The sequence below is a fragment of the Nannospalax galili genome, unplaced genomic scaffold, assembly GCF_000622305.1.
Source record: "Nannospalax galili isolate Female #2095 unplaced genomic scaffold, S.galili_v1.0 scaffold85, whole genome shotgun sequence".
Classification (NCBI taxonomy): domain Eukaryota; kingdom Metazoa; phylum Chordata; class Mammalia; order Rodentia; family Spalacidae; genus Nannospalax; species Nannospalax galili.
This window is the reverse complement of record NW_008358866.1, coordinates 11,225,149-11,237,973: the sequence shown is the minus strand read 5'-3', so window position 1 is coordinate 11,237,973 and position 12,825 is coordinate 11,225,149. Positions and strand designations below refer to the sequence as shown.

Genomic DNA, 12,825 nt, shown 5'->3' with positions numbered 1-12,825 from the left:
GAATAAGAGGAAATCAGTACTGACTTAGTCTTATTTTCTAAATGTTCTGCCAGATACTTTACATTTTCTTAGCCAAATTATATGAGCTATTTAAGGTGAAGTACACAGAATGATCCAATATGTTGCTGCTGCTTCTCTGCATATAACCACCACAGAATCCACACTGCATAGCTTAATACCCTCTTATAACAGAAGTCTTAGATTTTAGGTTAGTCTGTAAAGGCTTAGCAGCCCAGGGTATTTCTTCTTTCTCTAACATATACTTTACAACACCAACATCTGAAACAACAAAACTCAATAAAAGATTGAGCTGAATGGTAGAAGCATGCATATGTGAATCACCTATAAATTAAATTGTTAAGTCAGAAACTATTTTATAGACACTATTCAAAAATATTTTCCTGCTGATAAAGATAGGCAAGCATCCTCACTTCCTGTTGTAAAGAGAAAAAGAATGTGTGGGCACTGCTCTGAATTATTAAATCAACATGTTTCTTTGCTAAAACTAAACACAAATAGACAAGAGTTCAAATAATTTTCCAACAGTATAATTTGAGACAGCAAAATATCATAAAGTAAATACATACATAGCGGTCTAACCTCCATCTGAACCACCATTCATATACATTTCCTTTCAGTTCAAAACATTTGGATAATGGCCAAAGAGAAAATATCTTCTCAAATGCACCCTAAAAAAGGAACAGAGAAAATATTAAGATAATACAAGCCAATACTCATTTCATAATTCTACTATATACTATAGTATTCTTTACTTAGGATTATACAAGGGCCAATTTTAAAGTTCTGTTTAATTAATTTGAAAATATGGCTTCATTTGAAATTCACTTAAAAATAAATTTATTTTACCAATGGCCAATAAGGATTACTTAGAACTTTGCAAATTTATTTGCCCTTCGCATGAAAGCTATTGAGACTGCAAAAATTTGAAAAAACAAGCAAAAACGCTAAATTAACAGTTAAAAAATTATTCTGTTTTAGAGTTTTAATCTAGTACACAAACAAATATTTACAAATTACTTCACAAAAATACAAAATACTTCAGTTAATATGGTATCAGAATGATTCAGGTTAAAATACAATTTATTTTCTGTTAATGCACTTGATAATCTGTAATTATTAGAATTATAAGTGCTCTCTGCATTGGTACTCTAATCAACTATCCTTGATGCTATGACTAAGGATTTGACTCTGGTCCAGTGAGTGAATAGCACCCTCTTAGTAATCTGACAACCTGGGAAATGTGAGAATGAAGGGGCAAAAGTCTTGGTTGCATTCCTGCACATTAATGAAGTTTTTCAAAGAGGACAAACCCTCAATTTCTAGACTAAAGAGTGATGGCAAATTCTAGTAAGGAAAGCCCCACCCCTGGACCTACTGCCACGACATAAAAAAATACTAAAAACTAATTCTAAAAATCTAAAGAAAAATATGAAAACAATATTTTAGGTACTGCTGAATCCTTAGGTTTGAATTTCATTACTTTAACAAAATATTGCAGTCTCCATTTAACCACAGAACTTAAAATACACACAACACATTAAACACAGAGATGTATAAAAATCTATGCCTTAGAAATTTTCCATTGACTTTTATCAAGAGTTGCAAAATAAAGTTCTCTGGGCTGTGTGTGTGTGTGTGTGTGTGTGTGTGTGTGTGTGTATGTGTGTGTATAGATATGAGCAGATACATACCATAACAGGTATGAAAATATTAACTATGCAGAATAACTATATATAATGTATATATACATATGCAACTTAAAATTTTAATTCCATTTAAAATTTATTTATTATGTGATCAGTAAACAAGTTTCACTGAATACTAACCTATTAAAAAGACAATAGTTGCCTTGGACTGTGAACTTTTTGTTTCTCCAGGGGTAAACACTGACCCCAAACTATTCCCTCTATTAAATCGCCAGCTTCTGTTTCTTTCCTTAAAAGTACCCAGTGAGAACAGGTATTTTAATGAGCAACTATCAAGTAGTTATCACTGTTACCTATTTCTTTATGCATTGGCCTGTTGTTTTCTTATTTATATCATAACAAACTCTGGATGTTGTGTAGAAATAGAAATGTTTTAAATATTCCTAAGTATAAAAATAAATATAAAAGCCTACCCCCCAAAAATGCTCTTCAGAATTAAATTACACTCACATACACTCACATAATCACACACACAAATATACCTAAGGGGCATTTACACATGACACAGATTAGTGCAAAACTGCCAGCGATACGAATAGACTGCAGCTTATGTCAAAACTATAGGTATTCAAACTAAAATAAATATTTTGTTATGAGTAAGATGCTACCCAAATAAAATGTCTGCCTGATAGACTTAACCAGCAGGTAGCAGACTTCCATTCTGTTAAATCAACAGAGAATTTCAACTATCAAAACAGAGACGAAAGGTCAGAGCTACAAAAATGTCCCAAATCTTCATTAAGTTAAAGGTATAACATGTATACAAACCCCTCTGCACCTAAGTTCACTTTACTAACTTCCTCAAATTTACTTTGTGTAGTTATAGAAATATCAAGTAACAGTTTGATGCAATGAATAATGCACAAACTAAACTGCAAATTCTGTCAAGAGAATTTTGATCTCTGCTTAGAACAGTGCCGCACAAGAGGCATTCAATAAATGTTTGATTGAACAAAGTCAAGTAAAATGGAGCTTGAACAATTGCCAGAGGAAGAGCTTAAAATTGCTCTGACAACAAAAACAGTAGTAACAAAAGTAGATAGGTCTCAAAAGAACTACATAGTCAACCACCAGAATGACACTTTCATTACAGTCATCAAAGAAGAAGCTAAGAAAAAGCTCTAATCCTTACATACCTTAATAGACTTGAATGTTAAATTATCATAAAACATAAACTGAAAAAACTGTACCAACCTGAGAATATGCCAAAAAGCATATGCACAGCAGCAAAAAGGCTAGTTTCAACAGTAAGCCAAAATGCCAGAAACAATTTCCTAAAAGAGAAAATATTGAATTTACTAAGCAATATAAATCTATATTAGAAAGCTAATTAAGGACTCTCTACTTAACACACTTGTAGCTGAATAGTTCTCAAAATAATAATCCTTACATACAGATATACATAAAATATGTCTAGGTTGCATAAATCAAATGTAGGCCAGAAGAAAAATCAATGGAGAATTATTTCTAAGAATAAAGCTACAATGCATACCTGCTGTTCACCTGCTGTAGATATACTTAAGTACCTCTTGGATGCAATTATGTCTATTTATTATTGAACATTTCAACTAAGAGCAGAATTACATGTTCAATGAAATGCTAAAACTCATGTTAAATATTAACTTATGTGATACTGCTTAAACATTAAAGTTCCAGAGTGAATATATGACGTCCCTGGGATTTAATCATAAGGCACATTTTAACATATGCATGTTTTAAATTATGGGTTCAAAGTGTATGCATATTGATCAACAACCTAAATTTTTATAGAGGAATTAATTGTACACTAGATCTATAGACTGTCCAAAGATCCTAATGAAGTTTAAAAGAGGCTGGAGCTCAACTTTCCTCAAAAATTATTTTAATATTTTAAGGGAAGGCAGAATCTTTTTGTTTGTTTCTTCATTTGATTTTTTTTTGAGACAGGGTCTTACTATGCAGCCCTGGCCTGGAACTTGCTATGTAGACCAGGCTGGCCTCAAACTCACAGAGATCCACCTGCCTCTGCCTCTTGCATGTGCTATCATGCCCCACCAGATATAACTTTAATGTCCAAAAATAATTTTTTTGAAAAAAGAAGATTTCATTTTAATGATGCAGTGGAGAGGGGGTGGGCATACAATAAATGACTATGACCTTACTTTGAACATAACCAGTAACAGGCTATGAGAAATTTGGAAATGACAACCTATGGGTTCTTGAGTTCCTTATATGCAAGACAAATTAAAATGGTAATTGTGTAAAAGACTGTGCAGAAGATAAATGATAAACTTTCACATATGAAAGCATTTTTATTCAAAATCTCCTTATATATTAGGATGGAGGAGGAGCCTGAAGCCCCATTTGGCTTTTCCCTTCTCTCTTCTGCTTCCCCCACTCTGTTGCATGCAAGGCAGTTTGAAAGCTGCCACATTTGTTAAAGTGAAGATACATAATATAAATGGAAACTGGTATTCTGCAGTGTAATTATATTCAACAGTGAGCTATTTGGCTGTAGTATTTTAGAAACAGTTTAAAAACAAGATGCCTAAACTACACATAAATTTGAATGGTCTACATTTCTTAATAAAAAGAATAGCCTTTAGCACCTAAAATTAATCTAGTATACTGAAAGAACACATTTATTAACATTAGTGAGAAGGTATATTTACCATTTGCTTTTTTTTGGATTATTTGTGGCCACAGTGCTAAAGTAACATATATGACCATGAACCACACGGTGACCAAGGGGACAAAGTAATAGAATTGATAAGGCCGATCCATTACTATACATAACACCACAACCAGGAAATTCAGACGAAATAAGACCTATGAAAAAGGAGAAGAAAATGTTTTTCATTCCAGGTATATGAAAGCAAAGACAGATTTTCTCTAACGCAGTAATAACACTTAAGACTCAAATAACCACCATACAAGTATATTTTACTAATCCCTAAAGCTCATTTGTCCTATAATCACTATAGAGAGGTGAATATAACATATTTATGTTATCATATTAATGAAATTCCAGTAAAGTGCTAGCTTGAGCTGTCCTCAAGCTATAACTTTCTTGCTAAAATGTGTGGGTGGGTGTGGGGGCGGGGGGATCACAAGCCTCCTTCCTAGGGCTATAGTTCATAGGCAGAGATTAAATTACCTCAAGAAAAGATTGTCCATTTCATCTCTTGTTTGATATTACCCATTTGGGATTAAATTGACAGGGGTCATAGATCCAAAGTAAAATCACTCAAATTAAAAAATGTCTTTGTGACTTTTGTAACAATCATTTCAGATATGTTTGAAGTGATTAACAAAACAGAAAATATGAACAGATTTCTGTGTCTGTACCCACTCAAATAGTGAGTAGATTACTGACCCTCTCTGAGCCTCAGTTCCCTATGCATTATCATGAAGATACCTCAGGGCTGCAAAGGTGTGTAAGGAAAGACCTGTCTGGAAGATGAATAGCACAGGGCAGAAGGTTAATAAGTATTAATCCTGTTCTTAGAAAGAAAAGCATGATCAAATTCAAGTAACCATACATTTCTATAAAAGTAAAGAAGAAATGTTTTTCCCATATGCACCTAAATTCTATTTTCCTTCCATCACTAATAAATAAATAAATCTCAAGTTACTAAGCACTGAACATAAAAACATAACTTTAGGATGGTATTTCATAAATTCAAATGGCTCAAGGTCTTATAATGACATTTATATTTTCTTAACAGACAGAAAAGCATATCAAATTGAAGGACAAAGAAAATAACTGACTGCATAGACTTTTACCTGACAAACTCTATGGATTCCAAAGTCTCCTTTGATCCAAAAGTATGAGAAATGCCCATACCCGGTCTGAAACAGATACGCAGCAACCAGCACCCGAATGTGCATGTACACAGGCAAGAACTGTTGACAACATAAACAGGGACAGTGTGCAACGACATGAATGGTACCTGCATTACTCTGGCATTCATATTTTCCTAATGAATGAAAAACAAAACAAAGCCCCACTTTTCTGGCAATGGCCAAATGACTACTTATAACATCTAATTTGCTTAGAAAAACAAAACAAAACAAACCTTCAGTCAGAGCCTACCTAAAAATACTAAGGGCTGGATATAATTCAGTGGTGAAGAGCTTGCTAGCATGTCCAGGGCCTTGGGTTGGATCACCAGCACTGTAAAATCCCCAAATCCTATTCTCCTGCAGAGCCAAAATCTAAATCTTTACTACTAGACAAAAGTTATTTCTACTTCTTCTGAGTTACTATACGCCAATGATCTATCAATACATCAAACACAGGGTTTAAAAAAAAGATTTACTACTTATATGTTTGTGTGTGTGTGTGTGTGTGTGTGTGTGTGTGTGCGCACATGCTTGTGAGTATTTACAGAGGCCAGAAGAGAAAGATGGATCCTCTGGGGATCTTGAACTGCATAATGTGAGTGCTGGGAACCAAACTTGGGTTGTCTGGAAGAGCAGCAAGTGCTCTTTCCCACTGAGCTATCACTTCAGTCTCTCAGTTTCTATCTACTGTTTTTCACCATTTGCTTTTTCTTCTAAATGTCTTACTTCATTATTAGATGAGACTTTTCAATGAGGGTATAACCATATTAGAATCACAGACATTAAAAGTGGAACTGTGTAACTGAAAAAAACCCTCATAATCTATCTAATAAAAATCTGTGCCGATTCCATTCTTGACTCACTCTACAAGGTCTCCTGTAAGAATCTGTCTGTTTTTTCCTCCTTTTGAAACAGGGATGTACTATGTGGCCCAGGTTGATCTCAAACTTGTGATCTGCTCTGTCTCAGCTTCCTGGCTGTGGGATTCTAGGTATACATCATCATACTAAGGTCTAAGAGCTTTTTTAATATTGGAAAATACCCTGACTAATACAGAAGTCGATTTCACTTTCAGTCACTGTTATAAAATTCCTTTCCATGAAAAGCTGAAAAGAAACTACATGTAAAGGCTATAATTTCAGGTCTTTAAGAGCAGCCTGTCTAACAGAAGTAAAAGGAAGTCTTGTCAGTGATTTTTAAATATTAAAAAATTTAAAAAAACAATGAATCCAATTTTAATAAATATATTTTAACTAGCTATACTGTAAGTGGCTACTTGGCTAACACAGTAGAGAGTGTAGCAGAGGGGTCACAAGCGTGAGGTATCGCCTCTCCTTGTCTGTATTAGAAAAAAGATGCTAAACCTAGGCTGACCATTCTCAATTACTTTAACCCCCTCTCTATAAAGCATATTTTCAAGTTCCTTCAAGACTGGGACTGAAAAGTTGGGCTTGTTTATTTTTTTTTTAATGTGTATGAGTATATTGCCTGCATGTGTATAAGTGTATCTGTATCATGTAATGCCTGACAGAAGAAGGTGTCAGATTCCCTGGAACTGGAGTTATGGATGGTTGTTAGGCACCATGTAGGTGCTAGGAACTGACCCCAGGTCCTCTGCAAGAGCACTCAGTGCTCTTAATCTCTGAGCTATCTCTCCAGCCCTAGGCTTATTTATATTTAAACAGTAAATAAAATTTGCTTAAACTGAAATAATGTCACAATAATTTTCCAAGTTCCTGCCAATGTTGGCTTATCACAAATTTTATGTAATATTTCTTCGAACTTTTTATTGTTAGATATTTTAAACCAACAGAAAAGTTGTAAGACATACAATAAAGGCAAATACACTATGGTAAAAACTTTTAAAGTATTTTGTAGGACATGTAGACAGTATTAAATATTTTACCATGTATGTTACAGGAAGGAAGATAATTTCTTATGTGGCTATATTATCATTATCATGGTCAAGAAATTTAATACAAGTAGAACAGTATCTATTATATAATCCAATCTAAGTTTCTCCTTAAATTTGTCTGCTGGACATGCTGGTTTATGTCTATAACCCCAGTGGCAGAGAGAGGCAGGATACAGAATTTGGGGCTAGCCTAGGCTACCCTAAGTGAGGCCCTGTTTCAAGAACTCAGTTCAACCTAGGCTACCCTAAGTGAGACTGCATTACAAAAAACCAAGGGCTAAAGAAGTAGCTTAGTGGAACAGTCCTTGCCTAACATGTACAAAGGTATGGATTTGATCCCCAGTCCTGAAAACAATTTTACATTTTAAAATAGAAGAACCTCAAATCATTTAATTCTCACACCTCTTCAGTTTCTTATTTTCTATTTTGTCTTTCATGAATCAAGATTTCAATAAAACTTTAGCACTGAAATTCTATTTGAAAGTTCGGCTTCATTAAAGACCTGGGCTGACTTTGGGTTCTATTCCTTTCTATTCCCTCAAAATTTCACTTACTATACCCTTTATTCATGTCTCTCAAAAAAAAAAAAAAAAAAGAAAGAAAGAAAAGAAACTGAGAGTCATCTACATTATATACTTTCACCATTTCAAGTATATTTAACATAAATCTTACTCAAAGAATGCTTATGCCAATAATTATAATCTGCCAGATCACCTGGACTGTTTGATGATTCTCTAGAATGTTTAAGTCAGTTTCCCTTCTAGCATAAAAACTATAAAAAACTATAACGATGTATTTTACTTAAAACATTAAGACTAGGAAATTAAAATATCATGGAAGATAAAGTTTTTACTAAGGTAAATCTTTCAATTACCTACAAAGGGAATCCCAAATACCTTGTGACCTATATGAACAATACTTTCCCAGTAGGGATACAGGTAATTTTTAAGAACAAAATTGTGTATAATAGAACAGGCATACATAATTAATCATTACAAATGATCTGCTAATGAAAAGTATGTCCTTCCAGAACACAGTTTTTTTTTTTTTTTTTATTGTAAATGAGAATGTATTGGGAGGTAGTCTAAGAAGATGTATTAAATGTTGGGCTGGTAAATGATTATAATAGAATGCCAAATTGCCTTCATTCTTTTACTATCTAATTCCTTTCTGGAATCACTGAATTGAGGAACTTAATCTGCCATTAATTTTTTCTACCTAATTTCTTTGATAGAAATATCACTCTTTAATATGTCAGCAATTAATTATGTCTCTAAATGGCATGTTTTTAAAACAGAACACTTCCCCCTCTCCAAATTAACTCAATCCTTACTCATAAGTCAGAGGTATTTCTGGATCAATATTCCCCTCTCTATGTCTTAGAGAACCTATGGACTGATGCTCTAAATACAGCCATGTCTTTCACTGCCTCTGCTGAGCCATAGCTGCTCAGAGCCACTGCTGCAGCTCAAATACACAGTTGCAAGGATCACAGGAATCTCACTTCTGCCACAATACACATATCATAACCATACAATTTCAGAAAGGAATACACTTCATTCATTTGCTTTCTGCTTTCAAATAAAACATACATAAAATCAGATGTTCAACAACTTTTGAAAATAATAGATAAGGAAGAATGTTGATTTCAATTTTTAGAAAACCCTCTAATATTAGTATCATTTGCATTCTTAATTTCTGCTATGGAATTTTAAAAATATTTCTTTCTAGGCACTCAACTCTTATCTCTATCATTAATTCAAATAGTGTTTATATGAAACAGTTTGATGCTTCACAAATTATGTGTTTCTAACTTTAAATTTTAAAACATCTTTTCAAGTAAGTTTGTATCTTCATTATAAAAGCTTGTGTGCCAAGTGGCTCAGCCACAAGGTTTGTTTTCACTATTCTATAGGTAGAATTTTACAGCTCAGAATCTGTTTTCCTAGCCCTGCCAGATCTAAGGTAGTCATGGATCATAAAATTCCTAGGAAGAAGGGAAAGAAAAAGGATTTTGTCTCAGTTCAGAGGCACGGAGGTGACTAAAGGAAGGGTCTTCCACAGCAGGAGGAGCAGCTTCTTAAGCAGGGCACACCCTACATGTCTTCAGAAGTCCACCTCTGTCTGTCTCCTCTACACACTGGGCAAAAGACCTCTGAGTTTAAAATTTTTCAAAAAGTAAAAATAATCAAACTTTCTAAAACACAGTGAAAGGTAGAATATAAATTTGATTTCTTTTGATAGTAACTACACTATTCTAAATCCTTTTGTCATTTATAAAGCTTCCTGATAACTTTAAATTAGCTGTTCAACAAGATGACATCAGATAATAATACCCTTAGAAATCAGCTACTTCTATTATATTAAGAACAAGTAAATACAAAAATCAGTTATTATCTCATCTTTTTTCAAAGAAATTTGATTTTTCTTTTAAAATGATCAAATTTTCAAAGACTCAGGGGATAAGTGAAAAGATAAACCAACTGGGTGGGAAGTAAGAAAGGTCTCTGATAGAGAAGACAAAAAACCCTGGGCCCCTAAACAAACCCTGAAGCAATATTACCGCCTATATTTTGTGAACTTAGATTCAAAGTACTTACTGTACTTGCTCCAGAGATGTGATAAATCAAAATCACAAGTTGCATCCAGCCTTTCCATTCATCTGTTTGTTCTCTATTTAATACTTTAGTCTGCATAAAGAAAAATCTGCTTCAAAATCCATCAGGAAGTAATTATTTGGACAGAAAATATTAAGTATGTAACATTTTTCTTATACTATATAAAGCTAACATTCTGTCAAAAGAATCTTGATTGGGGGAAATTGCCTCTTTTTTTGCTAAAAGATATAATAAAACTATTTAGAATATGAGTTTGAAAGACAACTACAATGAGATTTTGAAGAGTTCAGTCAATCCTTCAAGTTTTATATTAAAATGACATTTAAACTATGATAGATGGGAGTATTTATAGATCTAAAGATGGCATTCTACAATTTTCTTTACAAAATTTTAGAATTTCAGAGTTAAAAAAAAGACCTCCCAATTCTCTTATACTTCATTGACAGAAAGAGCTCCCTGTTAGTAGTCTATTGTTCTTAGTATACTCTCACTGGAGATGAACAACTGATTAATCGTACTCACATGAGAATTAATTTTTGCAAAAGAATTTGTTAATTTAAATAGGAGATCCCCTGTAGAGAAGTTATACAAATAATTCTGAGCAATGACTGCACTTCCAAATCAGGAAATTCAGAATATAAGTAGTGGCAATATCATCATGTAAGTTCTAATTTGAGAGGACATGTCTGACTGGTAAGTATATAAATATAAAATATTTTTCTGCTATGGCAGCATTTCTTACTGAAATTACATTTTTTACATCAATGCTAAAAACTATCTAGTACTTAAAGGGGTTTACTTTTCTCCAGCCTGAGGGAGTAAACACACCAGTCATGACATCTTTTCAGTCTCACTTTCCAACTCTGTAACCTGCTGCACCTGCTCCACACTTGTTTGCAAGGCAATGATTACAACCTACACAGTGAAGTGTAGCTAGCTACCAAAGCCCTTTGCTCTCATCTGTACATACTGTTTGTATATTCTGGAACAAGAAATGGTAGTAGTTCTTTAATACCGATTTTTGTAATGAGATAAAAAGATGGCAGGAGCTATGAAAATGCTTCTTACCTCTTTAGTATTTTCATTGTAAAATACTCCCAAAACCAAGATGTAGATAATTGGAATAAAAAATGATGAATGTGTATAAAATTTGTTTTCCTTCATAAACAGATTTGCACGGTCACACATATAGAAATAAGCCATAATCAGTCCAAGTTTGCAGAAAGACTGTAAAAGTATTTCTAATGAAGACACAGGAGTATTGATAATATTTTTCTTTTCCTCTCCACTTTCCAAATCAGCACATGGTTTATTCTTCCGATGAGTATTACGATGAATTATATAGAAAATTAAATATCCAATAATAGATAGAGTGAAAAAACAGGCAGCTAGTTTCTGTATAAGGGTAAGAGGAGGCTGAGGTTGACAACAGGAACCATCTATTGGCTTCAAAATCTTATTGCAATACACATTCATGAGAATCATTGCACTCTGTGAACAAATAAGGTATTTGGTTATTAGCTTGTCAGTGATGTATTTCACATTCAGTTTTCTGTGAATACTGATAGATTTTTGACACAGAGGCCAAATGCTCTTGTAGTTTTTGCAACTCTTTCCCAAACACTCATTCAGACCCTGGTATTCCCTCATTCTGCTGTAGCTACTTCAGGTGTCTCAACTTTCTGGGGCTAAGATACATAATAAGACATTTGTTTTAAAATGTGACCCATAATACATAAGAAACAATATCTACCCTTATTACTTGGAATGCACTGGTATGGTTCTATTCTTTTAGAAAACAAATGAAAAGCTCTTGGATTTTATGACTACTAATAGACTGGTTTAAAAAGAAACTCACAGATGTCAAAAACCAAAATATTATAATTAGTAGATTTCCAAAACTGAAGAAATCAGAATTAGTTAAGATGGACTCTCAATCTTTAGATAAGAAAAGAATGAAAAATAGCTACTACTGAAAAATCACTAATTTGCAGCTAATAATATTTGTGATGTCTTTTATTTAGTTCATAGCTTATAGATAATTTATGACTACAATTTTAAGGTTTCCAATGCCAAATAAAATGTGGAATTTTCAACATAGTTTGATTGTAATAAACTTATTTTAGGTAAGCTGTCAAGATTTTGTCAAGCTGAAGGTTGAGTCAAACTCTAGATTCATGAAAACTTCACAGCTTAGGTATCTGCAGAATTCTACATGATTTAAGCCTAAGCTGTCAAAGTACACAAATATTTAGAAAATCTTATCATTCAGCCTTCAAAGTTCAGGAAGTTCCCTGGCTGGCATTCTCACAGACCCTAGCCTCCAGATTCTGTCATAAGGTTCTTAACTATCTTCCAGAGTCTTCAATGCCTGTTAATGTATATAAAGAGGAATGTACATGCAAATAGACTCTTTCTGTAAGAGAAGAATGGAACCCGGCATTTTATCAATCAAAGGCTGATATGAACCCTTAAGGTAGTTAATAAAATGGGGCTTTGCAACCCAATCCTAAAGGTAGAAAGGCTTCATTCATAGTTGTGCTACAAGCAGTTCAAGAACTGAATACAAGCAACATCGGTATTTTATTTTTCCTTAAAATCTAAGTTCTTCCTAACAAATGCATTTTAAGTTTATAGAATTCCTTGCTGGCTTCTTGTTATAATAAATAGACATGCACTACCTAAAATCTTACATGGCAATACTATATGGCATGATACTCATGAGGTTATTTGGTGTACA

At 33.4% G+C, this 12,825-nt stretch overlaps 1 protein-coding gene across 3 annotated transcripts in view; it reads right to left on the bottom strand.

Annotated features, from left to right (window-relative positions):
* Casd1 (CAS1 domain containing 1) overlaps positions 1 to 12,825 on the bottom strand; it is an 86,104-nt gene that overhangs the window by 29,010 nt on the left and 44,269 nt on the right. For all 3 annotated transcript variants that reach the window (XM_029558345.1, XM_029558344.1, XM_008822560.3), the window contains 6 exons: positions 11,154 to 11,576; positions 10,068 to 10,157; positions 5,493 to 5,612; positions 4,379 to 4,535; positions 2,922 to 3,001; positions 588 to 689 (listed from right to left, as the gene is read on the bottom strand). In XM_029558345.1, coding sequence (XP_029414205.1) covers positions 588 to 689; positions 2,922 to 3,001; positions 4,379 to 4,535; positions 5,493 to 5,612; positions 10,068 to 10,157; positions 11,154 to 11,576 — 972 coding nt within the window. The remainder of the gene's footprint in view (positions 1 to 587; positions 690 to 2,921; positions 3,002 to 4,378; positions 4,536 to 5,492; positions 5,613 to 10,067; positions 10,158 to 11,153; positions 11,577 to 12,825) is intronic.